Genomic DNA, 27339 nt, shown 5'->3' with positions numbered 1-27339 from the left:
CAAAAAGTCAATAATCATTATATGGAAACAACAGTATAAAACTCACTGGTAGAACAGATACACAAGAAAGAAAGAGAAAAGATTCAAACCTTGTTGCTCTACAGAAAACCACCAACCCACAATGATAAGAAGAAGAAAGGAAGAAAGGATATAGAAAACAAGCAGAAAACAGTTAACAAAATGACAGGAGTAGGCCTTCACCTATCAGTAGTAACCTTGAATGTAAACAAATTAAATTGCCCACTGAAAAGATGTAGACTGGCTAAATGAACTTCTTTCTCACTCTGGTGCCCAGGCTGGAGTACAGTGGTGCAATCTCAACTCACTGCAACCTCTGCCTCCCGGGGTCAGGTGATCCTCTTGCCCCAGCCTCCTGAATGGCTGGAACTACAGGCATTCATCACCGTGCAAGGCATGTATCACCACACCTGACTTATTTTTGTATTTTTGTAGAGACGGGCTATTACTATGTTGCCCAGACTGGTCTTGAATCCAGAGCTCAAGCAATCCTCCTGCCTCATCCTTCCAAAGTGCTGGGATTATAGGTGTGAGCCGCCATGCCCAGCCACTGAATGAATTTTTTAAAAGAATGAAATCATATCCTTTACAGCAACATAGATGGAGCTGAAGGTCATAATCCTAAGCAAACTAACACAGGAACAGAAAACCAAATACTGACCTAAACATTGAACACACATGGACATAACATGGGAATAATAAACACCATGGACTACTAGAGAGGAGGGCAGGGGGGGTGGGTTGAAAAACTATCTATTGGGGACTGGGCACAGTGGTTCACACCTGTAACCCCAGCACTTTGGGAGGCCAAGGCGGGCAGATCACGAGGTCAAGAGATCGAGACCATCCTGGCCAACATGGTGGAAACCCCATCTCTACTAAAAATACAAAAATTAGCGAGGCATGGTGGCATACGCCTGTAGTCCCAGCTACTCGGAAGGCTGAGGCAGAAGAATCACTTTAACCCAGGAGGCAGAAGTTGTAGTGACCCAAGATTGAGTCACTGCACTCCAGCCTGGCGACAAAGCAAGACTCCATCTCAAAAAAAAAAAAAAAAGGCCAGGCGCGGTGGCTTAAGCCTGTAATCCCAGCACTTTGGGAGGCTGAGACGGGCGGATCACGAGGTCAGGAGATCGAGACCATCCTGGCTAACACGGTGAAACCCCGTCTCTACTGAAAAATACAAAAAACTAGCCGTGCGAGGTGGTGGGCACCTGTAGTCCCAGCTACTCAGGAGGCTGAGGTAGGAGAATGGCATAACCCTGGGAGGCAGAGTTTGCAGTGAGCTGAGATCCGGCCACTGCACTCCAACCTGGGCGACAGAGCGAGACTCCATCTCAAAAAAAAAAAGAAAAAAGAAAAAAACTATCTGTTGGGTGCTAAACTCACCATCTGGGTGTAATATACCCATGTAACAAATCTCACATGTACCTCCTGTATTTAAAATATTGAATTTTTTTAACAATCTAAATATATGCTGCCTACGAGAAATTCACTTCACCTGTAAAGATACATATAAACTGAAAGTGAATGGATGGAGAAGGTTATTCATTCCATGCAAGCGGAAAAGAAATGCAAGCAGGAATAGCTATATTTATGTCTGACAAAACAGACTTTAAGTCAAAAACTATAAAATGAGACAAAGAAGGTCATTATATAATGCTAAAGGGATCAATTTACCAAGAGGATATAACAGTTGTAAATATATATGCAGCCAACACTGGAGCATCCAGTATATAATATAAAGCAAGTATTATTAGCTCTAAAGAGAGAGAGAGACTCCAATACAATAGTAGTTAGGAACTTCAACACCCCACTGTCAGCACTGGACAGATCATCTAGACGAAAAATCAGCAAAGAAACATTAGACTTAAAATACACTTTAGACCAAATGGACCTAACAGATATATACAAAGCATTTCATCCAGCAGCTGCAGAATATACATTATTTTCTCAGCACATGGAACATTCACCAGGATAGACCACATGTTAGGCCACAAAACAAATTTCAACAAATTTAAAATAATTGAGGCGGTCAGGTGCTCAAGCCTATAATCCCAGCATTTTGGGAGGCCAAGGTGGGTGGATCACTTGAGGTCAGGAGTTCGAGACCACCCTGGCCAACATGATGAAACCCCGTCTCTACTAAAAATACAAAAATTAGCCAGGAGTGGTGGCACATGCCTGTAATCCCAGCTACTCAGGAGCCTGAGGCAAGAGAATCGCTTGAACCTAGAAGGTGGAGGTTGCAGTAAACCAAGATCATGCCACTGCACTCCAACCTGGGCAACAGAGTGAGACTCTGTCTCAAAATAAATAAATTAAATAATTGCCAGGCATGGTGACTCACGCCTGTAATCCCAGCACTTTGGGAGGCTGAAGCGGGTGGATCACTTGAGTTCGTGACCAGCTGGCCAACATGGCAAAACCCTGTCTCTACTAAAAATACAAAAATTAGCCGGGTGTGGTAGTGGGCGCCTGTAATCCCAGCTACTCAGGAGGCTGCGGCAGGAGAATTGCTTGAACCCAGGAGGTGGAGGTTACAGAGCCAAGATCACACCATTGCACACTCCAGCCTGTTTGACTGAGTGAGACTCTTATCTCAAAAGAAAGAAAAAGATACTTGATTTTTTTTTTTTTTTTTTTTTTTTGAGACAGGGTTACACTCTGGTGAGATCATGACTCACTGGAACCTTCACCTCCTGGGCTCAAGCGATCCTCCCACATCAGCCTCCCGAGTAGTTAGGGCCACAGACACATGCTACGATGCCTGGCTAATTTTGGCATTTTTTGTAGAGACAAGGTTTTTCACTATGTTACCCAGGCTGGGTTTAAGCAATCCACCTACCTTGGCCTCCCAAAGCGCTGGGATTACAGATGTGAGCCACTGCACCCAGCCTCAGTTTTTTTTAAATTTTATTTAATGTTGGCCAGGCTGGTCTCGAACTCCTGACGTCAAATTATCTGCCCGCCTTGGCCTCCCAAAGTACTAGGATTACAGTCATGAGTCACCATGCCCGGCCTCAAATATCTTTTACATGGAAATTAAACAATATGCTCCTGAACAACCAGTGGGTCAGTGAAGAAATTAAGAAGAAATTTTTAAGATTTCTTGGAACAAATGAAAATAGAAATACAACATTCCAAACCTTGTGGGATAGAACAAAAACAGAATTCAGAGGGAAGTTTATAGCAATAAACATTTACATCAAAAACATAGAAACAGCTGGGCACATGGTACACGCCTGTAATCCCAGCACTTTAGGAAGCTGAGGCAGGAGGACTGCTTGAGCCCACAAGTTCAAGACAAGCCTGGGCAACATAGTGAGACCTCATCTGTACAAAAAATTTAAAAATTAGCTGGGCATGCTGGCACACACTTGTTGTCCCAGCTACTCAGGAGGCAGAGGTGGGAGGATCACTGGAGTCCAGAAGGTCGAGGCTGCAAGGTTCTGTCTCAAAAAAACAAGGTATTAATATCCAGGATAGACAAAGAACTCAAACAACTGAACAACAAAAAAACAAATAATTTGATTTTAAAATGGGCAAATGTCTCAAGAGAGTAATCGAGAGGACCAACAGGTATATGTAAAAATGTTCAACATCAGTAATCACCAGGGAAATGCCAATTAAAATCACAATGAGATATCATCTCACCCAGATTAGTATAGTCATTATCAAGAAGACAAAGAATGCAGAGAAAGGGGAACTCATATACACTATTGTTGGCAATGTAAATTAGTACAGCCGTTATGGATATCAGTGTGGAAGTTCCTCATAAAACTAAAATTAAAACTACCATATGATCCAGCCATCCCACTACTGGGTATATATGCAAAGGAAAGGAAACAGTGTGTCAAGAAGATATCTGCATCCCCATGTTTATTGCAGTACTGTTATAATAGCCAAGATATGGAATCAGCCTAAGTGTCCATCAGCAGATGATGAATGGATAAAGAAAATATGGTATTTATACACAATGGAATGCTCTTCAGCCACGCAAAAGAATGAAATTCTGTCATTTGTGACAACGTGGATGAGCCTGGAGGACATTATGTTATATGAAATAAGCCAACCACAAAGAGAGAAATACTGCATGATCTCGCTGGTGGAAGCTGTAAAAGCTGATGTCACACAAGTATAGAGTAAAATAGTAGTTACTAGAGGCAGGAAAGGGAGGGGGATTACCAAAGACTGGTTAACAGATACAAAATTACAACTAGATAGGAGGAATAAGTTCTAATATTCTATAGCACTATAGGATGGCTATAATTAGCAACTTACTATATATTTTCAAATAACCAGGAGAGCGGGTTTGGAATTTTCTTGACACAATGTTTGAGGTGTAGATATCCTCATTATCCTGATTTGATCATTAAACATTATATATATGTATTAAAATATTACACTGTACCTCATAAATATGTGTAATTATTATGTGTCTATGAAAAATAATAAAAGCAAAAAAAGTTAATCGTATCTTCTAGGGATTAAAACGTATATATATCAGGCTCAGGCCTGTAATCTCAGCACTTTGGGAGGCCGAGGCAGGTGAATTGCTTCAGCCCAGGAGTTGGAGACCAGTCTGGGCAACCTCATCTCTATAAAAAATACAAAAATTAGCGGGGTGTGGTGATGTGTGCCTGTAATCCCAGCTACTCCGAAGGCTGAGGGGAGGATCCCCTGAGCCTGGGAGGTCCAGACTGCAGACCCTGTCTCTAAATAAATAAATAAATAAATCCTATATAACTGGATTATATATTTTAACCTAGTGTTTCTTCCCATATTTATTTTTGTTTTTTGTTTTTTGTTTTTTTTTTGACTGGCTCTGTGGCCCAGGCTGGAGTGCAGTGGCCGGATCTCAGCTCACTGCAACCTCCGCCTCCCGGGTTTATGCCATTCTCCTGCCTCAGCCTCCCGAGTAGCTGGGACTACAGGCGCCCGCCACCTTGCCCGGCTAGTTTTTTTTTGTATTTTTTAGTAGAGACGGGGTTTCACCGTGTTCGCCAGGATGGTCTCGATCTCCTGACCTCGTGATCCGCCCGTCTCGGCCTCCCAAAGTGCTGGGATTACAGGCATGAGCCACCGCGCCCGGCCTCTTCCCATATTTAATAAATATCACATTGCATCCAGATGACTGTATTTTAAAAATCACAGAGGTGAAAGAGTCTCTGTTCAAGTTAAGTTTTAGAAATGCCGTTAAACAGATTTTTTTTATTATGGAACTTTTGAAGACCATTGATATGCAAATGACCATTATGAATCTTCAGGATAGGAATATTTTCTTCAATATATTTAGCCAGAAACCTTAGGGAACAGTTTTCCTTTTTTTTTTTTTTTTTAATTTTTAATTTTTTTTTTTTTTTTTTTTTGAGACAGAGTCTCGCTCTGTCACCCAGGCTGGGGTGCAGTGGTACAGTCACGGCTCACTGCAGCCTCCACCTCCCAGGTTCAAGCGATTATCCTGCCTCTCCCTCCCAAGTAGCTGGGACTACAGGCACATGCCACCACACCCAGCTCATTGTTTTGTATTTGTAGTGGAGAGGGGGTTTTGCCATGTTGGGCAGGCTGGTCTCGAACTCTTAACCTCAAGTGATCCACCTACCTTGTCCTCCCAAAGTGCTGGGATTATAGGCGTGAGCCACCATACCCAGCCTGTTTTTGTTTTATTATTTATTTGAGACAGGGTCTTGCTCTGTTACCCAGGCTGGAGTGCCGTGGCACAATCACCACTCACTGCAGCCTTGACTTCCTCAGCTCAAGCAATCTTCCTGCCTCAGCCTCCCAACTAGCTGGGACTACAGGTCCACACCACCACACCTGGCTTGCTTGCTTGCTTATTTATTTATTTGTTTGTTTGTTTATTTATTAGACAGAGTCTCGCTCTGTCACCAGGCTGAAGTGCAGTGGTGCAATCTCAGCTCGCTGCAACCTCCAACTCCCTGGTTCAAGCGATTCTCCTGCCTCAGCCTCCTGAGTAGCTGGGCTTACAGGCAGGCACCACCACGCCCAGCTAATTTTTCTATTTTTAGTAGAGACGGGGTTTCACCATATTGGCCAGGATGGTCTCAATCTCCACCGCGCCCAGCCCACAGCTGGCTAATTTTTAAAATCTTTTTGTAGAGATGAGGTCTTCCTATGTTGCCTAGGCTAGTCACAACCTCCTGGGCTTGAGCTGTCCTCCCACCTCAGCCTCCCCAAAGTGCTGAGATTATAGGCATGAGCCACCATGCCCAGCCTGAACAGTTTTCCTTTAGGATATCAGTTTGAAACTTCTGCTGTAGTCAGCAAATAACCAAGAATATTTCACAGAGACTAAAAACTGTTCTTTTTTTTTTTTTTTTTTTTTTTTGAGACGGAGTCTCGCTCTGTCGCCCAGGTTGGAGTGCAGTGGCCGGATCTCAGCTCACTGCAAGCTCCGCCTCCCAGGTTTACGCCATTCTCCTGCCTCAGCCTCCCGAGTAGCTGGGACTACAGGCGCCCGCCACCTCGCCCGGCTAGTTTTTTTTTGTATTTTTTAGTAGAGACGGGGTTTCACCGTGTTAGCCAGGATGGTCTCGATCTCCTGACCTCGTGATCCACCCGTCTCGGCCTCCCAAAGTGCTGGGATTACAGGCTTGAGCCACCGCGCCCGGCCTAAAAACTGTTCTTTATACATCTTCCCAGCTTTACATTTCTATTTTATTTTATTTTATTTCATTTCATTTCATTTCATTTCATTTCATTTCATTTCATTTCATTTATTGAGACAAAGTCTCACTGTGTCACCCAGGCTGGAGTGTAATGGTGGAATCATAGCTCACCACAGCCTTGACCTCGTGGGCTCAAGTGATCTTCCTGCCTCAGCCTCCCAAGTAGCTGTACTACAGGTGCATGCCACCACACCTGGCTAATTTTTATTTTTAACTTTTGTGGAGATGGAGTCTCACTGTGTTGTGCAGACTGGTCTTGAACTCCTAGCCTCAAGCTACCCTTCCATCTTGACCTCCCAAAGTGCCAAACCTGTTTTTTATGTGACTTGGTGTTAAATATTTATTAAGAAGTTCAAAATTGGGCTCAGCACAATAGCTCACACCTGTAATTCCAGCACTTTGGGAGGTTGAGACAGGCAGATCATTTGAGGTCAGGTAATACCAGCCTCGCCAACGTGGCACAATCACGTCTCTACTAAAAATACAAAAAATTAGCTGAACATGATGGCACATGCCTGTAATCCCAGCTACTGGGGAGGCTGACGCACGAGAATCACTTGAGCCTGGTAGGTGGAGGTTGCAGTGAGCCAAGACCATGCCATTGCACTCCAGCCTGGGCGACAGAGCAAGACTCTGTCTTAAAAAACAAAACAAAACAAAAAGAGTTCAAAATTCAACAGTGTATGTCATTGCCTTCTCTATAGGGTACCAGTCGTCCTTCACACTATCATGTTTTATGGGATGATAACTGCTTCACTGCAGATGAACTTCAGCTGCTAACTTACCAGCTCTGCCATACTTATGTACGCTGTACACGATCTGTTTCTATACCTGCACCAGCGTATTACGCTCACCTGGTAGCATTTAGAGCCAGATATCATCTTGTGGACAAAGAACATGACAGGTAATATAAAAACATAACAGGTTCTCACCCAAATCCAAATATTGTCTGCATGTTAGGATTTTCAAGTTCCCCAAGCTATTAGAGGAGTCAGTGATCCATGTGAAAAGTGACGACAGTCAGAACTGACTGCCCAAGGTTTCCTATTGAAATATGTTGTCTAAGTTCATTAGTAATAGAATGATATAGTAACTTAGTTGCTTTACCACATTAAAGCAAAGGAGAGATTATTGGTTATAAAGTGATAGATACCGATAGATAGACAAAATGATATGATGTCTGGGTTTGCTTCTAATTAATTCTGGGGAGATGAGAGAAGTAAAACAAAATTGACCTTGAATTAATAGTGATTGAAGCTGAGTGATGGACACATAAATTGTTACACCAGTCTCTTATTTGTTAATAATTTTGAAATTTTCTACAACAAATAGTATTTATCAGAATCATTACATCAGAATAGAAAGTTTGTTTTTGTGTTCATTGCCACTTCTCTTACAGTGCTGAAGGAAGTCACGTTTCAGGACAGAGCAATGGGCGAGATCCACAAGCTCTTGCCAAGGCTGTACAGATTCACCAAGATACCTTACGCACAATGTACTTTGCTTAAATAGTCCAAGTATATTCTCTGAGAGGAAGCACTGAAAGATGAATTGACATACAACGTATGTTTCCAGTGGAGTCAATTGAGTAAGGACACCTCCAGCCATACAGAAACCAACACTGTGTGGGGGCCAAGGTCTGATCCTTATGTTAATACAAGGAAGATTGTTTACTTCATCAAGGAACACAGCATCATTATGCAATATGAAACCAGCCAACTGCTTTTTGTGCGGTCTCCTGTAGGAAGTATCGCAATTGTTTTGTTTTCATTTCTTGTAGTCTAACCCTTTTAATGCCTTTACCTCAAGTTGCTTGGCAGCACAACTATCTTTGCAAAAAAAGTATCGAAAAAGTAAATGATGGTTTAAAAAATATACACCTTCATGAATAATCAAAGTGATTTTTCAAAATTATGTGCAAAAAATTAATGTGCATTCATATATTCTTGTAAAAGGTGTCTGTGTGTTTTTAAAATATATACACCCATACTTCATATGCATATATATCTGGATCTGGATTGATAATAGATATATATGTGTCTGTGTATATATTTTAGAATTCATTCCATTTGGGGAACTTCCTTTCCCTTTTATTCTACTAGCACTACCGCTTTTATTTCTCTTTTTCCCTTGCCTTCATCACCTACATTTTTTCCCTAATCCTACCAGTGACATTCAAACATTCACCTACCTGGTTCCTTTGAATGTAAAATATGGCAAACTAGATTTCTACTTTTATTTTGCATACCCTATTCCTGACTCCTATCTCCTACATGATTCTGAGTTCTCAACTCTTGATATTGCTGTCTTAAGAATCAAACTTTTATATATATATAGTATACATACATACACAGACACATACACACATATATATACGTAAAATAACTTTTTGTGAGAGTGTGTCTCTCCCCTCCCACTCTGAACATACATTTGCGCAATTTGTATATAAGCAGTAGCAACCTGAACTATTCTTTTTCTTTTCTTTTTCCTTTTTTTTTTTTTTTTTTTTTTTTGAGACAGAGTCTTGCTCTGTCACCAGGCTGGAGTGCAGTGGCAACATCTCAGCTCGCTGCAACTTCCACCTCTCGGGTTCAAGCGATTCTCCGGCCTCAGCCTCCCGAGTAGCTGGGACTACAGGCATGCGCCACCACACCCAGCTAATTTTTATATTTTTAGTAGAGACGGGGTTTCACCATGTTGGCCAGGATGGTCTCGATCTCTTGACCTTGTGATCCACCCGCCTCGACCTCCCAAAGTGCTGGGATTATAGGCGTGAGCCACCGCACCTGGCCTGCTATTCTTTTTCTTTAGTGAGTTTGTTAAAGCTGCTATAAATATAAAACCTGTCAGAAGTTGTAACTCTTTCTCTCTGTTAAGTGATGTGTTTTCTGAAACCTTCTGTTTCTATGGGTTATACGCAGAAATTCTTTAAAGCTTTTATAAAGGGTAAATATTTTAAAAGATTAGAATTCTGTAGGGGTTGAGACCTCTGAAATTGAATAGAGAGAGAGAAGGGGTTGTTGAGGGACTTTTTTGTTCTGTTTTTTGATAGTTTACTTGCTGCCTCTCATACCTTAATGTGATTTTCATATATTTTATATATATATATATGTATGTGTGTGTATATAAACACATATGTATGTGTTTGGAAGTATAGCTTCCTTTTCTTTTATATTTATTAGAATAGTGCTTTAATAATTATAGAATTGTATTGGCAGCATCTTTTATAAAAATATAATCATGTTTATTTTAAGAACTGACAACTTGTTTTTGCTATCTTTTAGTGCAATAAGCAGTTTTAAAGGAAAGTTGTGTCTGTTTGCATCTTTACCATGGATAGGAGGAGGAACAGGCACCTCCATAATTTAAAAGGGCAAAGAATACAGCCTTAATTTCAGAAGGAAAGTTTTGTAATTTTCAGTTTTAAAGCATATCTTTTAAAATTCATCATGAAAAAAGGCTGGACACTGTGGCTTATGCCTGTAATCCTAGCAGTTTGGGAGGCTGAGACAGGTGTATCACCTGAGCTCAGGAGTTCGAGACCAGCCTGGCCAACATAGTGAAACCCCGTCTCTACTAAAAATACAAAAATTAGCTGGGCATGGTGGTGGACGTCTGTAATCCCAGCTACTCGGGAGGCTGAGGCAGGATTGCTTGAACCCAGGAGGCGGAAGTTGCAGTGAGCCAAGATTGCACCATTGCCCTCCAGCCTGGGCAACAAAAGCAAAACTCTGTCTCAAAAGAAAAAAAAAATCATAATGAAAATGAAGTGAAATTGCCTAAATGAGTCCAACTTGAATATTAGAAATAAAGTTGAACTTTTATATAAGAAATAATCGTGAATAGGTTAACATATTTAAATTATTTGCAAATAGATTGTGTTTATTGAAGAATCATATTGGCTAGTTGCCCATTTTCATTTACTAAAAAGAATCAGGAAAATGCAAGATGATATTTTAAAACTTTTGCTAATGTATCACCAGTGTAACTTTCCTTTTAAAATTAAGGTGATAGTAACAAAGGAAGTTAGGACTTTGATCATTTTAAATCAGTTAAATCACTGAAATGTGGGAAATTGTTTTACAAAACTTTTGTTTTATTGATTATACTTTAAGGTATTAAAAAGTACTATAAAGCTATCAAAACCGAGTTTATCAGTAACATTGGATTCAGGGGAGCTTTGCACTTTGTAACTCATGAAAATTGCATTTTGATTTTTTTTTTTTTTCTTGCACTGGTTCAGAGTATAGATACTACAGATTGTTTCCAGTGGGCATTGTTGTTAGCCTTTCAGAATTCCATCTGCACGTGAAACCTAATGGATTTAGATCTTTAGTTTCTCTCTTACCTGTAATCCACTATTATTGCCAATTCACTGTATTTTGAGCCTAAAATCTGAGCCCATGTCCTCCGACAGGCATGTAATCTTTTGTCCCTCTGCCAGAAAACTAAGAAAGTACTGTATTTTGTATGTTTATTATTTTGAAGTGTCTGAAATGCAATTTACAACACTGTTGCAAAGAACTTTACAAAAGGTAATATTTGTATAGTATATACATTTTTTCTCCCAGCCTTCTCCCATCTCCTCCAGAAAAATTTCCTATAAAAGATGGATTTTTTTACACTGAAATTTTACTGAATATAGTCAGGATCATGGGCAAGAGAGGAAAACAGTATACCCAAGATGATAAAAATTTAATTGGTATGTGCTTGATTAGTGTGAGTAAACATCTTCCTTTATCATGGGAGCTGCACAGATTCATATGGGAAACTTTAGGGAATGACTGTAGATACCCTTTCTCTATGTACTCTCTCACCTAATTTTCAGTCACTCGTATATGCTAGAGTGGAGCCCTTAATTTAAATATATTTGGAAGGACTTTTTTAAGAGGAAAAATATTTTTTCTAAATTATGAAGTTTTACCTTTTGAGTGATTTCTTTTTTAGAGTGCTCTTACACTATTCAGCATTGCTAGTTTAAAGTTGATTAACTTGAAAGAATATGTATACTATATTTCTATTTTGCTAACAAATTGGTATATTAATTACCATTGGTTCTTAATTACAAGAAAACTTGTGCTTAGAATTTTAAGGTAAAAGGCTAAGTGACAAATGCTTCTTGATTTTTGTCCTATTTATTGTTGCACTTCTGGTGCAGAATTTCTAATCTTTTTTATTTTAAAAAAGTTTTTTTTTTAAGTTAAACATGAAATTCACAGTGACCCTTCTGCTCCTGCCCTTGCTCACTAACTATATCATGAATGCTAAATTTTAATCTTCTTTTTTCTATGATGTATCTTACAAGACTGACTGTAAAATATCAGTCTGGCAACTAGATAATTGATTTTCATATGAAGAAGAGTTGGGAGTTTAATGTATATTCTTGATGGCTGAAGTGTCTAGTAAAGTGCTGATACATGTATTATATTACAGTATCAGGTTACTGGCATGAAGGACCATACACTTACAATATTGTAGCTGCTATATTTATTTAAGTAGAGTCTGACAGTTACTGCACTAAACAATAAGGAGATAAGCAGGATTCAAGGCTAGTGTTAGACCCTTTTTTTTTCCTAAGTAAGAGTAAGGACACGAAATATCAAAGTAACAAAGGGTGCTGCCATTTTAGTTTCAATTTAATATCAGGATATTCTTTGTTTTAGAAATGTAGATTTTAACTTTTACAGTTTGAAAAAGGGTACCTCAGCCTCCTCAGTACTGGTTTTTTGGCACATTTTCAAAGAAATATTAGATTCCCTTTCTTTTTCTTAATAGTTATCTTCTAACAAGTTTCTTGGAAAAACTATTATTCTAAGGGAAATCCCTGTTTATAACCTATTAATATATTTCTCTTCCTAGAAGACAGTCTAGGAGGGATTCTAGTAGGAATGACTGAGTGTTTCGGAAGGCACTTTATATAGAGGCATCTCTGCCTTCCAGCACAGGGATTCTCAGCCTTCTAAAGATGTAGACCAGTTTCCAGGCTAGCTTCTCCACAACTCACCACTGCCTAGTGTTCACTTGTGTATTCTCTAATGGATTTTAGGAGGACAGGCCTCCTGACAGAGTCATGAAAGACTTAAGGCATGTCTAGGGAAATAAAAGCTGACTTGCCCTTCAGCAGGAATGACTGGCAGAGGGTCTCAGTGTTCAAGGAAAGAGTGAGCGCTAAGCATGCCAGTGATGGATCTGAAGTGTTTAGATGGATTGCAGACCAGGAATTAGAGACCGTTTGTTACTCAAGGAACTTGATGGATCTGTTTAGAGACCTACATGAATTTGCCAAGGGCGTTGATTTTTATGAAATTCAAGAAGCAAACGACTTGGATACAGCTAGAATATGTTGTAGTCTTCCTATTTCAAACTTGATTTTAATATTTTTACCAAGAAGTTTAACTGACAACTCTGCAAAATTTTCATTCAGTGTCATTAAACCTGAGTTAAATGTTTGCTTAGCTTATCCTCTTAGATGTTCTCCTGTTGAACAGGCAAGTTGCCCTTAACAGTAACTTGCTACTTAGATTACCTTTTATTAGTTAGTCAAGCTGCATAAAGATCATTAGTCTGGCACCTTTATTTTGGCTTTATCCATATGAAGTATTCATTATTTTCATACTTTTTGAGAATTCATAAATGTCTTAAAGCTTCAGTAAGAATTTTTGGGAGGTTTGACATCCAGTAACGCCTTCCTGAGTAGCAGTATAACCCTAATTTAGAACCCTTGTTTTCCTATTTCAGTTCTCATATTTGATCATACAAAAGCACTTTTGTGATTCTATAGGAGTCAAAAAATAAGCCAAGAATAGATAAGTAAGACAGTGCGGAAATCAGAAAATGAGAATTTTCTCCAAAAAATATTTTTTAAAAAGTCCTGTTTATACTAAGAACATTCTTGATCAGTTACAATGTTAGAAATGTCACTGTGATTAGTGAAAGCCAAGCTGAGTCCCAGGAAGCAGGGCGGGGAGTGTGTGTGTATATGTATGAGTGTGTATATATATATAATCTCACACACACAAAGGGAAAAACTATTTTGACTTTTTTCCTGCTTTTAAAATGGTACATTTAAGTTTATAATTTTCCGTGTCAGTCAACGTAATTTTTTAAACTAAGATACAATGGTCAAGGCTTGTACTAATATTCCCTACTACTCATTGAAATTTGTATTACTTTACCCATCAAAACTAGTACTCCAGATGTTTACGTCATTGATTAAATCTCAAGAATCTTTTGTTCTTAAAATATGGAAGTTAAAGATTTTAATTTGCATTAAAGATAGAAGGATGGTAGATTCAATATAGAGGGTTGAGATTTACCAGTGAGAAACCCTGTTGTAGTATCAGGTAAACGGTGTGACAAAATTAGAATCCTATCAAATCACCTATCCAGCCATTGGGGTCCCTTCCTTTTTTAGACTAATTTCTAAGGTAAACAAAATCTAATGTATCTATGTTAGGGTCTCAGTAAAGCAAAGATGTTTGTCAGGGCATAGACTCTTGAGTTAAATTTTTTAATCATTTTTTTAAGCAAGGCGGTTCTTAGAAAGTGCCTTTTCAGAAGATGGTGCTGTAGATTTTTATTTTTCAAGTAGCACGAAGCTAAGAATTTTAAAGATAAATTATTTTAGAACTCCAAGAGTGTGACAGTTTCATAAAAATAATGTTAGTTGTTGTCCTGAGTCTCGTCCAAGGGAACCAAGGAAAGCTTTTATGCAGTAAAGTAAAGGTAAATGCTCACCAAATTTATTTTGTAAATTTGAAAACAAAGTATTTAGTAGAATTAACCCTTTTAATTCTCAGCTGTATTGGAGGAAATCCATAATGCACATAAAACAGCAAAACTACTTAACTTTTTAACAATATTATGGGTATAGTACCAGTGTCCAAAGGGAAAGGTAACTTGCCTGGAATTGTAGGCAACATCTTCTAATCTTTTTTTTTTTTTTTTTTTTTTTTTTTGAGATAAGCTCTTGCTCTATCACCTAGGCTGGAGTGCAGTGGTGTGATCTCAGCTTACTGCAAACTCTGCCTCCCGGGTTCAAGTGATTCTCTTGCCTCAGCCTCCCGAGTAGCTGGGATTACAGGCATGCACCACCACACCCGGCCTAATTAGTCATTACTAAGGAGGACTGCTCATAAAGGCAATACCAAGTCATCATTCAGATCAGCTTAAGCGAGAAAGCAAAATGATGATCTCTATTGTTAAAGAAATTTTATTTTCTAGACACCAAGGAATATTTTAAATGATTTTTTATTTTTTCTAGGATGCAGGAACTATGAAAAATGATGACAAGGCATTTAAAAGGGTTTGATCAGTTAATTAGAAGTAGGATGTGCAAAATTGTGCTTAAGGGGAAATAAGCAAAAGAAAGGAAAATAGCAGGACCTTTCATAGTCATTAGAAATGTAGATAGTGGGCCGGGCGCGGTGGCTCACGCCTGTGATCCCAGCACTTTGGGAGGCCGAGGCGGGCAGATCACGAGGTCAGGAGATCGAGACCATCCTGGCTAATACGGTGAAACCCCGTCTCTACTAAAAATAGAAAAAATTAGCCGGGTGTGGTGGCAGGTGCCTATAGAATGGCGTCAATCCGAGAGGCGGAGCTTGCAGTGAGCTGAGATCGCACCACTGCACTCTAGCCTGGGCGACACAGCGAGACTCCATCTCAAAAAAAAAAAAAGAAAAAAGAAATGTGGTTATCTACCAGAGGGCAATTTTGCTCCATACCAGGAAGCAGTAAATAGCAGTAAATGATCACCTAGGCACTTCTTTCCTGTGAATTTGGTGAGCATTCTTCCAGAAAAGAAAACTAAAAGCAAACAACAACAACAACAAAAAATACCACACCTCAGTAACCTTGTATGCTGCATTATATAATAATGATAGTAAAATTATATTGTTTGGAGTGTACTGTGTCTGTTTGCAAATATCCATGCACATTAAACTTTTTTGTTTTTATAATGTCTTAATAGCAATTATGAGTTTATTTTTGTTAAGATTAATTTTTCTATTGTGATGTTTATATTTATTGGCAATTTGTGTGCAACTTTTATATTTTGCTTGTTGGTTTTAAGGTATTTTATTTTTATAGATATTTCTAGCTTTCCTCATTCTTTGTAATAGCAGCAAAGATTAAGATGGAGTGTTAATATACCAACCAAACTACGAATTCCATAAACTCTAGAGTTTGAATTTTTACCAATAAACCATTAACACTATTTTGTAACTTAGAATATTTAATGTTGTTTATATAGTGGGCATTAAAGACAGTCTTTAGACAGATTTCTACATGTGGAGGGGAGGTGGGGCTTTCCTGTAAGTTTGATCTTTTTTTTCCCTTTAGTAGCAAACTAACATAACAGATTGGATTTATTTTACCTGATTGCAGTTTTGGGGAAACCTGTCAAATAAATGATTGTTACATGCCTTTTCTTTTTTTTTTTTTTTTAACTTTTAAGTACATTGAAACTGCTCAAATGGTCACATTTTTCAGCATTAAGATTAAGATACCTTTTTGTAGGCCTGGAAAACAAATAGCAAATGATTCAAAACTCATTGATAATTGATTTTGAAATGAAACTTTTCCCCCATAATTTGTTATATGGAAGATTTGCTACCCTGATTTTTTCCCTAGCATACTTCTAAAGTTGATTCAATCCCTGAGTATCAGTGAAGAAATCAGAGTTTAAGTGGCTAGAGAGAGCCAGGTATAAAGACTGATTAAGAGAGTACTTCAGCTAATTAAAAATTTCAATAGTAATAAGTTATGAATGTGAATAAATTGGAAGGCAGTAAAAAGAATGATTATAGAATATTAAATTCAGTTATATATAGATACTCCAGTTTCCTAGTGAGTAGGTCAAGATTATTTGTTTGTTTTGTGGCACAATCATAGTTCACTATAACTTCAAACTCCTGGGCTCAGGTTATCCTCCCACCTCAAGCTCTGAAGTAGCTGGGACTACTCGCGTGCGCCACCATGCCCAGCTGATGGTTTTTTTCTTTAGAGGTGGGGTCACTATATTGCCCAGGCTGGTCTTGAACTCCTAAGCTCAAGTGATCCTCCCACGTCAGCCTCCCAAAGTGCTGGGATTATAGCCATGAGCCACTACAGCAGGCCAAGATCAAGATTATGTATATTGGCATGTTAACTTTTAAAATAAAAGTACGGCCGGGCGCGGTGGCTCAAGCCTGTAATCCCAGCACTTTGGGAGGCCGAGACGGGCGGATCATGAGGTCAGAAGATCGAGACCATCCTGGCTAACACGATGAAACCCCGTCTCTACTAAAAAATGTAAAAAACTAGCCGGGCGAGGTGGCGGGCGCCTGAAGTCCCAGCTACTCGGGAGGCTGAGGCAGGAGAATGGCATAAGCCCGGGAGGCGGAGCTTGCAGTGAGCTGAGATCCGGCCACTGCACTCCAGCCTGGGCGACAGAGCGAGACTCCGTCTCAAAAAAAATAAAAATAAAAATAAAAGTACATGGGCTGGGCACAGTGGCTCACGCCTGTAATCCCAGCACTTTGGGAGGCTGAGGCAGGCAGACGACCTGAGGTCAGGGGTTTGAGACCAGCCTGGCCAACATGGCGAAAACCTGTCTCTACTAAAAATGCAAAAATTAGCTGGGCGTGGTGGCACATGCCTGTAGCCCCAGCTACTCGGGAGGCTGAGGCAGGAGAATCACTTGAACTCAGGAGGCGGAGGTTGCAATGAGCCGAGATCTCGCCATTGCACTCTTGTTGCCTGGGCAACAAGAGTGAAACTCCGTCTCAGAAAATAAAAATAAAAATAAATAAAAGTACATGAAAAAAGTATATTCCCTTAAGCAGGTAAAATACTTGCATTGTATTTTTACACCATGAATTTGCTTGTCAGGAAATTTCTATAAGAGGTTAAAAGATAAACTGTATTCCATCCTCTGGGTTTTCAATTCTAAATTATTGGAACTCAATGTATGACATTTTACTGTAGTGTATTATTCCACTGAGAGGCAGGGAAATGGAAAAGTGTCAGGTAATTATAAATGGGAAATTTTTATTTTTGTATGGTAAGTTTTAAAGTTTAACATAGATCAACATGTGTTTTCTTGTAGAGATTAGCCATTTCATTTCTTTTTGCATTTTTGCCAGTTACATTAGTTTGCTCTATGATATACTATTCTGAGATACTTCCTCCACCCCCCACACATCAAGTACTAATTGTATACAGAGAGTACAGATTTGTACTTTGATTATAAGAGTTTGTTACTACTAATTAAAAGCAAATTAATGTGGCTGGGCATGGTGGCTCACACCTGTAATCCCAGCACTTTGGGTGGGCGGCCGAGGTGGGCGGATCACGAGGTCAGGAGTTGGAGACCAGCCTGCCCAATATGGTGAAACCCTGTCTCTACTAAAAATACAAAAATTAGTTGGGCATGGTGGTATGCGCCTGTAATCCCAGCTACTGGGGAGGCTGAGGCAGGAGAATGGCTTGAACCCAGGAGGCGGAGGTTGCAGTGAGCCGAGATAGCACCACTGCACTCCAGCCTGGGTGACAGAGCAAGACTCCATCTCAAAAGAAAAAAAAAAGCTAAATATTTTTGCTGTGAGTGTATGTCCCCTTTTAAGGATATTTATTGCGCTTATAACCTTTATAGTTGTATTCATTACATGTCAACATGTAATAACAAGGTTAGCAGACGTGTAGTTCCTGAAGACCAACATTTTGAAAGTTGCCTCTGGGCCAGGCGTGGTGGCTCACGGCTGTAATCCCAGCGCTTTGGGAGGCCAAGGTGGGCGAATCACCTGGTCAAGAGATCGAGACCATCCTGGCCAACATGCTGAAACCCCATCTCTACTAAAAATACAAAAATTAGCTGGGTGTGGTGGCACACACCTGTAGTCCCAGCTACTTGGGAGGCTGAGGCAGGCGAATCACTTGAACCTGGGAGGCAGAGATGAGACTCCATCTCAAAAAAAAAAAAAAAGAAGGTGCATCTGGTCCTGTGTTTTCTTTTTCCTTCTGAAAGTTCATAGAAACCTGGCATATAGAGCCTATTTTGCTGTTTTAACTGGTAGGCTTCACAAATCCTGCTACCTGGCATCAGTACAGCTTGACCGCAGTGAAGTACTTGATGGCTTATTCATGTTTAGTTCACCTCTTTAGAAAGAAAGCTTTGTGGCCAGGAGCGGTGGCTCACGCCTGTAATCCCAACACTTTGGGCGGCCGAGGTGAGCGGATCACCTGAGGTCAGGAGTTCAAGACCAGCCTGGCCAACATGGCAAAACCCCATCTCTTCTAAAAATACAAAAATTAGCGAGGTGTAGGCAGGAGGCTAAGGCAGGAGAATCGCTTGAACACAGGAGGCAGAGGATGCAGTAAGCCAAGATCCCGCCGCTGCACTCCAGCCTGGGTAACAGAGTGAGACATCTCAAAAAAAAGAAAAAAAAATCTTTGTGCAGTAATAGATCATCCCAAAAAAGAATTGCCATGAACAGCGTTATGTGTAGAAAACAGATGGGAGTGTTGGTCATTAGAGCCTTGCTTTTTAAATTTTACTCTTTCCAAAAATTGGCTGTATGCTATCTATAATTTTATGTTTGATGTTGAAGAGGCAACACCAGAGACTAGAGAGGGAGATTACTCTGATATTTAGTGCCTAAAACTTTCATCTTGGCTGGGCACGGTGGCTCACACCTGTAATCCCAGCACTTTGGGAGGCTGAGGCAGGCTGATTACCTGGGGTCAGGAGTTCGAGACCAGCCTTGCCAACATGGCAAAACCCGTTTCTACTAAAAATACAAAAATTAGCCAGGCATGGTGGTGGGCACCTGTTATCCCAGCTACTCAGGAGGCTGAGGCAAGAGTATCATTTGAACCCAGGAGGCAGAGATTGCACTGAACTGAGATTGCACCATTGCACTCCAGCCTGGGTGACAAGAATGAAACTCCGTCTCAAAAAATAATAATAATTTTAAAAATAAAAGACAACTTTCATCTTTTTTTTTTTTTGAGACCGAGTCTCGCTGTGTTGCCCAGGCTGGAGTGCAGTGGTCCAATCTCAGCTCGCTACAGCCTCCACCTCCCGGGTTCAAGTGATTCTCCTGCCTCAGCCTCCCGAGTAGCTGGGACTACAGGCGTCCGCCACCACTCCTGGCTAATTTTTGTATTTTTAGTAGAGACGGGGTTTCACCGTATTGGCCAGGCTGGTCTCGAACTCCTGACCTTGTGATCCGCCCGCCTCAGCCTCCCAAAGTGCCGGGATTACAGGCTTGAGTCACCACGCCCGGCAAAACTTTCATCTTTATTTCATGGCTTTATTTCATCTTTATTTCATTTTTGGTTGGGAAAACAAACCATTTTCTTTAGAGGACAGACTACCTTGCCTGGAAAGCCCCTGCTTGGTGTCTTCTATTTAAAGAGGAACACCAGGCCGGGCGCGGTGGCTCAAGCCTGTAATCCCAGCACTTTGGGAGGCCGAGACGGGCGGATCACGAGGTCAGGAGATCGAGACCATCCTGGCTAACACGGTGAAACCCCGTCTCTACTAAAAAGTACAAAAAACTAGCCGGGCGAGGTGGCGGGCGCCTGTAGTCCCAGCTACTCGGGAGGCTGAGGCAGGAGAATGGCGTGAACCCAGGAGGCGGAGCTTGCAGTGAGCCGAGATCGCGCCACTGCACTCAGCCTGGGCGACAGAGCGGGACTCCGTCTCAAAAAAAAAAAAAAAAGAAAATGGTTTTGGTGTGGGATTTGGTAAAAACACTGGTTAGTTTGTAATGAAGAAAGAATTTTGGCACAGATAGTCCAACCCAGTTAGTGGATACAGTTTGATCCCAGGGAGTTTAACAAAAACAAGCTTTGGTTTTGCTAGCAACAGACTTGATCTTCTATAGTAATTAATTGCAATTAAGGTTTTCCAGGAGCTTTCTCATTTCTTAGCGCAGGGTCCAACCCCGTTCCCTCTTTAAAAAAGAAAGAATAGGCTGGGCGCGGTGGCTCACACCTGTAATCCCGACACTTTGGGAGGCCGAGGCAGGCGGATCACAAGCTCAGGAGTTCAAGACCAGCCTGGCCAATATGGTGAAACCCTGTCTCAACTAAAAATACAAAAATTAGCCAGGCATGGTGGCAGGCACCTGTAGTCCCAGCTACTCCGGAGGCTGAGGCAGGAGAATACTACTAGTCTGAATTACAGTAAAGAAATTAAATGAAGTATTTATCCTTAATAGAGCCAGGCATTGGTATCAACATAACGTCTTTGGTGTTCCCCTTTAAATAGAAAACACCAAGCAGGGCCTTTCCAGACAAAGTAGTCTGGAACCCGGGAGGCGGAGCTTGCAGTGAGCCGAGATTGCCCCACTGCACCCCAGCCTGGGCGACAGGGCGAGACTCTGTCTCAAAAAAAAAAAAAAAAGAATAGGAAAAGGACTTAGAGGCAGTTTATATAGAATTCTACTGGGGGTAAATAACACTCTCAAAATACTTGGGAAAGAAGAATCACATGCCACAAGTTATAGCTTGATTGATATTTCAGCACGTTTTCCATGTTTGTATTCTAAAGTTTGTTTCCTTTGACATTCCATTATCCTATTTACTAGAGTGCCACCATTCTTATTTGTAATACAATCAGTGTTTTATGCCATTTGTGAATCACACAATTGTTCTTTTCTCCCCACCACACACACACACGCACACTGTTAAAAATAAAAGAGGGGAAGGATAAAACAAAAATAGAATGATGATTATTACAGTGTAACTTTAACATATATGAAGAGAAATTCTAACTCAGTTAAGTGAGAATTCAGATTGAAAGTATTAATGTTGCAAGTATTATCTCTAGTCATGGAATTTTTTGCTAGCTATAGAGTGCTAATGTGAACAGAATATAAATCAGGAACATGATGTATTATAGCAAAGTGATAAAATTATTATTGGTATTAGTCAGGTGTGATGGTTTGCACCTGTAGTCCGAACTTCTCAGGAGGGTGAGGCAGGAGGATAGTAGAGCCCAGGAGTTTAAAGCAAGCCTGGGCAACACAGCAAGACCCCAATCTTTAAAATAAATAAATAATAAATAAGAATTATTCTTGAAAGTAATATTTTAACCTGCCAACCAACAGAGATCCTCATACTCTTAAAGAAAATTAATACAGCTTATGGATTTGATAAATTGGACTCTGATTTAAACTTTAAAATGTTATGACTTTTATTCTGATACATGATTTCTAAAATATGTAAAAAATTATATTGAATGAATACTTAACCTGTTCATTTCTTTTATGTATTTATTCTGACTTTTTTATACAGCTTATGTCTCACATCTGCCTTCTTGATATGTGCAAAATATTATGTAAAAATAGTTGAAAACTCATCCCAGTTCCTGGTCAAGCGTGGGCTGTAAGAGAGAAGGCTTAAGGTCTTCTTTAACGGAGGAACTTTTGAAAGCTCACAACTGGAAAAAGCCTATTGAGAATTTGTTGCCTTTGAGAGTAGAAAGGGCTCTAGAATATGAGCCAGGGACTTGGAATTTAGTAATAGGTCTCCCACTGATTTGTTCTGTGTCCTTAGGCAATTCTCTTAATCTCTGTGTGCGTAGTTTCCCATTGTAAATAAGAGTGGTAATACCTGTCCTCACCTACCTCACTAAATTGTTGGGGTTTTTTGTTTTGAGTCAGGGTCTCACTCTGTTGCCCAGGCTGAACTACAGTGGCATGATCATAGTTCACTACAGCCTCCAACTCCTGGGCCCAAACTATCCTCCTGCTTCAGCCTCCCAAGTAGCTGGGACTAGAGGTGCATGCCACCACACCTGGCTGATTCTTTTCTTTGATTGCAGAGATGGGGTCTCACATGTTGTCCAGGCTGATCTCTAACTCCTGAGCTCTCAAGCAGTCCTCCTGCCTCAGCCACCCAGAGTGCTGGGATCATAGGCACGAGCTCAAGCAGTCCTCCTGCCTCAGCACCCAGTGCTGGGATCATAGGCATGCTCACTAAATTGTTGTAAGAATAAGATAATGTTTGCGGAAGTATTTGAGTTCTCCAAAGGAAAAGCTCTTCAGACTTTCAAGATAATAGAAGAGTGTGTGTGAAGGATTCCTTTCCAGTTTGCCTCTGTGAAAGTGTCTTTAATTACCATAGGTCATTTTATGAAACAGGAATAAGAGAAACATAGGCCTTATCATGGTATAGTGTTCACTTACAAGCATATCCTGTTGTTGTTTCCCTGCAAGATATCCAGCACACAGGCTGAATTTTTCTTTATAATAATCCTTGGCAAAAGCATAACTTCAAAAACCAAATTATTTTAGTGGTGCTATGGCAGCTGCAGCTTTATTTTGAGTTAGATTAATGTGGTGAAAACCATCAAATACTTAGAAATTGGCTGGGCGCAGTGGCTCACGCCTGTAATCCCAGCACTTTAGGAGGCTGAGGCAGGTAGATCACTTGAGGTCAGGAGTTCGAGACCAGCCTGGCCAACATGGTGAAACCCTGTCTCTACTAAAAATACAGAAATTAGCTGGGCGTGATAGAGGGTGCCTGTAATCCCAGCTAACTCAGGAGGCTGAGGTGGGAGAATTGCTTGGACCCAGGAGACAGAGGTTGCAGTGAGCCAAGATTGTGCCACTGCACTCCAGCCTGGGCAACAAAGCGAAACTCTGTCTCAACAACAATAATAATAATAATAATAATAATAATAATAATAATAATATACAAATACTTAGAAATTAACTTCGCCTTTGCCTTCAGGCACTTTTGCTACATGTTAGTATCAGAGGCTCTTGTACAACTAGATAGTTATTCCCCTGTTTCTTGGCCGATTTTTGGTACCTTTCTTTGAAGAAGAGGGTTAGATTTTAAGAAATAAAGTGTGCTTATTTCACTCATGGCTTTGCAGAATTTAACTTTGCTTTACTTTAAAAATTCCAATCATCATGTACCTGTAAAGGTTAAATATAGTGAAAGTTTTTGCTTCATGTGAATCAGTTCTGAGCACCTGCGGGTCATGTCAGGCATCTGATGCAGTTACCTTTATGGATCGTGGCAGGTCCTTACATTTCAGCAGGCTTATGCATTTCCATGGGGGGAAGAGATTCTGTTTCTAGGAAATTACAAAGGGCATACCACTGCAGGGAGTGTAAACAATTCTTTGTTGCTACAGACAAGATTTTTTAAAAAAAGGAAAAAGGATGCATTTTAGGTACACAGGGTATGGATGCATTCAACACTTACTTTTATCTCTACAGATGCCGACCTCCCCTTGTTGCAGGCAGTTGGGCTTTTCCAACTCATTACTAACAAAGGTGGCATCTGCATTAATCTCAATCAGAATTTCAAGTACTGAAGATGAAAAGTTGGGGAGATTCATGTTTGAAAAATGAAAAATGAACAAAAAATCCACCTTATGCAATGAGATAGCTGACAATGATATATCAGGAATACTTTTAACCTATTTTTGCTGCAATGTGTAGCTTTAATGTCTCTTTTCAGTTATGGACCCATGAAAGTATTACTATATCTTGTGAATAAAGATCATTCTTATGGACTAGTACGTGGATGCATTCATAGGCTGTGGGAAGCAGTGGTGTGCGTATGTGTGTATATATCAATATTTTATGTTTATGACTCTGCATATTAAGTTTATATAGAAAAAATAATGTGTTTCTTTAGTGTTTGGGGGACTAAATTGTATTATGACCATTCCAGTGTAATCTGACTGCTCACTCTAGAGAATATTTCTGTTATACACAATGCACATACAAACATACACCCCTAAAGCGTAGCTAACTGCTCCCACTAGATAACTGCTGCTAAAAAAATAAAAAATAAAAATTTTAAAAACCCCTAAGTAATGGAGGAAGAAATAGCATTCTTTTAAAAGGGGCTTTTCTGAAGAGTAAAATGTAAATACAGGACATGTGGGGAGGGTGGGGCCGCCTGCAAAATGTCCTGAAGATGGACAAATAGCCTTTTAAATTCTACTTTTTAACCATCTTTACCGTGTGTGCCTATTTGTATTGCAGATGTGAACTACTATTTTTGGAGGTTGATATCAGTATGTTTTGAAACTGAATTATTACATAAAATCAGAGTAACCTCTTTCTCAATCCTCCTTTTCCACACTATTCTTGCCAAATATTTCTGCTGAAACCCAGTTTCAGCAAGGCAAAATGATGGGACTCTCAAACCTCCCTCCTCATCTTCCCTTCCCCTCTGTCTTATGCCTGGCCTGGCCTTTTTTGTTGTTGTCGTTGGCTTTTCATAAGTAAGAACAATTTATTGTAGTATTTCAAGACTGCAGAATTTCAAGTGTATATCTATAAACCTTTTTTAAAAATCTTCGGCTACACAGTAACATCAATTAAAACAGAAGAGTGAGTCTAAGTCTGCAATATGCTATAGGACCAGATAAGATTTTGAATGAGACTAAACTTGACTGCCATATTTTATTAAGAGGAAATTGGAACTTCATGGTGGGGAATGGATGAGAGCAGGTCTATGATATATATGTAGTCATTGTATAATTAGAAACACCAAATGCTGAATCCTATCACTGTGTTCTCGGGGGCCAGGCCTTGGATTTGGTTGTCATTTAAACTCTTTGAAGATTATATGTAATTATAATGAGCAGAAGGCAAATAAAGTTTTTGAACAAAAGTACTTGTTTTCAGTATTTAAAATTTGGTAATATATTTTCTTTTTCAGTTACACTATCTTCCCCACAAAAATTATTATACTACAAACAAGTTATGAGTGAGATGGAGAAGCTTGAAGAAGCTGGTTTTTAAGCAGCTCATACAATATTTTGCGTTAAAGAAATTGTCATTGTTTCCTGTTGGGAGGCAAAAAACAACAACAACAATAACAAAAAGAAATTGTCATGATTCTTTCTGAGCCAAACTGTCACGAAATGTTCTGTGACAGAACCACTACTCTTTTTTCTGCCATTCTGCCTACTGGAGAGTTCTATGTTGTATTTATTTTTAATCCTTGAATTTAGAAATATTAATGGTTTTAGTGTTGCTTAGCTTCAGTTTGAAGTATAACTTTCACTAATAACTGCAATAAAAAGAAAAGCTTTGCTCTTAAACTTTCTCTTGTGTGGTCATCATTACAGCTTTTCAGACTAGGGAACGGGACCCACGTGATACAGTGGAAAGAACGTAAGCTTTAGTCGTGAAGTCCTGGGTTCAAACCTTGATTATGTGACACTCTGAGCAAGTTCCTTGATGCTTCTAAATATCTGTTTCCTTCAGTGTGAAAGGAGAAAATAGAACTGTTGGAGCATTAAATGAGACAATATATAGAATGTTTCCAGTGCTGGGCATGTGGCTGGAGTTCACGTTTTTCAAAGACTGCCTACCTCCCCGCTACCCCACCCATTTTTCACCTTCTTAAATAAAAGACAGTGAGTGGAGTGAAAATGGGGAGATGACACTAGGCTTCCAAACTTTGCCAGGAGGTGAAAGAATTAAGAATGTGTAGGGAAAAAAGGAACCAAAATGAACTGGGGGAATCTTTGCAGGCCCAAAAGTGGATACACAGCCCCGATATGCGATGCAAGAAAACACTGGACTAAGATTTTGGAAATCAGCTCTCAACCCTCTTTAACTGCATAATTTCAGGTATAGCTCTGCATTTTTTCATTAAAGTTGTTAGACTAATGCCAGAAGTCGCAAGTTGGCAGGCAAATTTCAGTCTGCAAATAATTTTTAACTGTTTAAATTTTTTTTTCTTTTTTTCTTTTTTTTTTTTTTTTTTTTTTTGAGATGGAGTCTTGTTCTGTCACCCAGGCTGGAGTGCAGTGGTGTGATCTCAGCTCACTGCTACCTCCACCTCCCGGGTTCAAGTGATTCTCCTGCCTCAGCCTCCTGAGTAGCTGGGATTACAGGCACGTGCCACCACTCCCAGCTAATTGTTTGTATTTCTTGTAGAGATGGGGTTTCACCATGTTGGTCAGGCTGGTCTTGAACTCCTGACCTCGTTATCTGCCCGCCTCGGACTCCCAAAGTGCTGGGATTACAGGCGTGAGCCACCGTGCCCGGCCAATTGTTTAAGATTTTTTAAGAGAGACAGGGTCTCACTCTATCGCCTAGGTGGGAATGCAGTGGCAAGATCACAGCTCACCTCCTGGGCTCAAGGATCTTCCTGCCTCAGCCTCCCAAGTAGCTAAGACAACAGGTGTACACCACCACATTCGGATAGTTTTTAAAATTTTTGTAGAGATAGGAGTCTCACTATGTTGACCAGGCTGGTCTCAAATTCCTGGCCTCAAGCAATCATCCCACCTCAACCTCCCAAAGTGCTTGGATTACAAGCATGAGACACTGCACCTGGCCCAGATTTTATCTTCTCTTTAAAAATAAGAACCAAGTGTGGCGGCATGCCCCTGTAATCCCAGCTATTTGGGAAGCTGAGTCAGGAGGCTTGCTTGAGGCCAAGAGTTCGAAGCTACAGTGAGTTGCGATCATACCACCGTAGTCCAGCCTGGACAAAAGAGCGAGACCCTGTCTCCAAAACAAAAAATAGTAAGATATGCTAGAACCGAACAAATCGCCAGTTACATTAGAGCTCAACTGCTTGAGACTTTCTTCAGAGCAAGGTTGCTCAGAACACCACACTTAAGCATCAGAAATGAGGTGGCAGTCTAAGG

General features: G+C 40.2%; 1 protein-coding gene across 9 annotated transcripts in view; it reads left to right on the top strand.

Moving 5' to 3' along the window:
- The window catches only part of AGO3 (argonaute RISC catalytic component 3), a 140834-nt gene extending 115058 nt beyond the window's left edge, over positions 1-25776 (top strand). For 6 of the 9 annotated variants that reach the window (XM_015135284.3, XM_077963778.1, XM_077963791.1 and 3 more), the window contains 2 exons: positions 7415-7614; positions 8110-9316. In XM_015135284.3, the coding sequence (XP_014990770.1) occupies positions 7415-7614; positions 8110-8218 (309 nt within the window). In that variant the 3' untranslated portion in view covers positions 8219-9316. Of the gene's footprint in view, positions 1-7414; positions 7615-8109; positions 9317-25391 lie in introns of those variants that run through there. The other 3 variants (XM_077963786.1, XM_028836031.2, XM_077963796.1) reach the window with 2 other exon arrangements.
- Positions 25777-27339: the final 1563 nt, after the last annotated feature.

This window comes from Macaca mulatta, chromosome 1 (genome assembly GCF_049350105.2).
Source record: "Macaca mulatta isolate MMU2019108-1 chromosome 1, T2T-MMU8v2.0, whole genome shotgun sequence".
NCBI classification, from domain to species: domain Eukaryota; kingdom Metazoa; phylum Chordata; class Mammalia; order Primates; family Cercopithecidae; genus Macaca; species Macaca mulatta.
The sequence above is the reverse complement of the archived record's forward strand: the minus strand, read 5'-3'. Positions and strand labels throughout refer to the sequence as shown.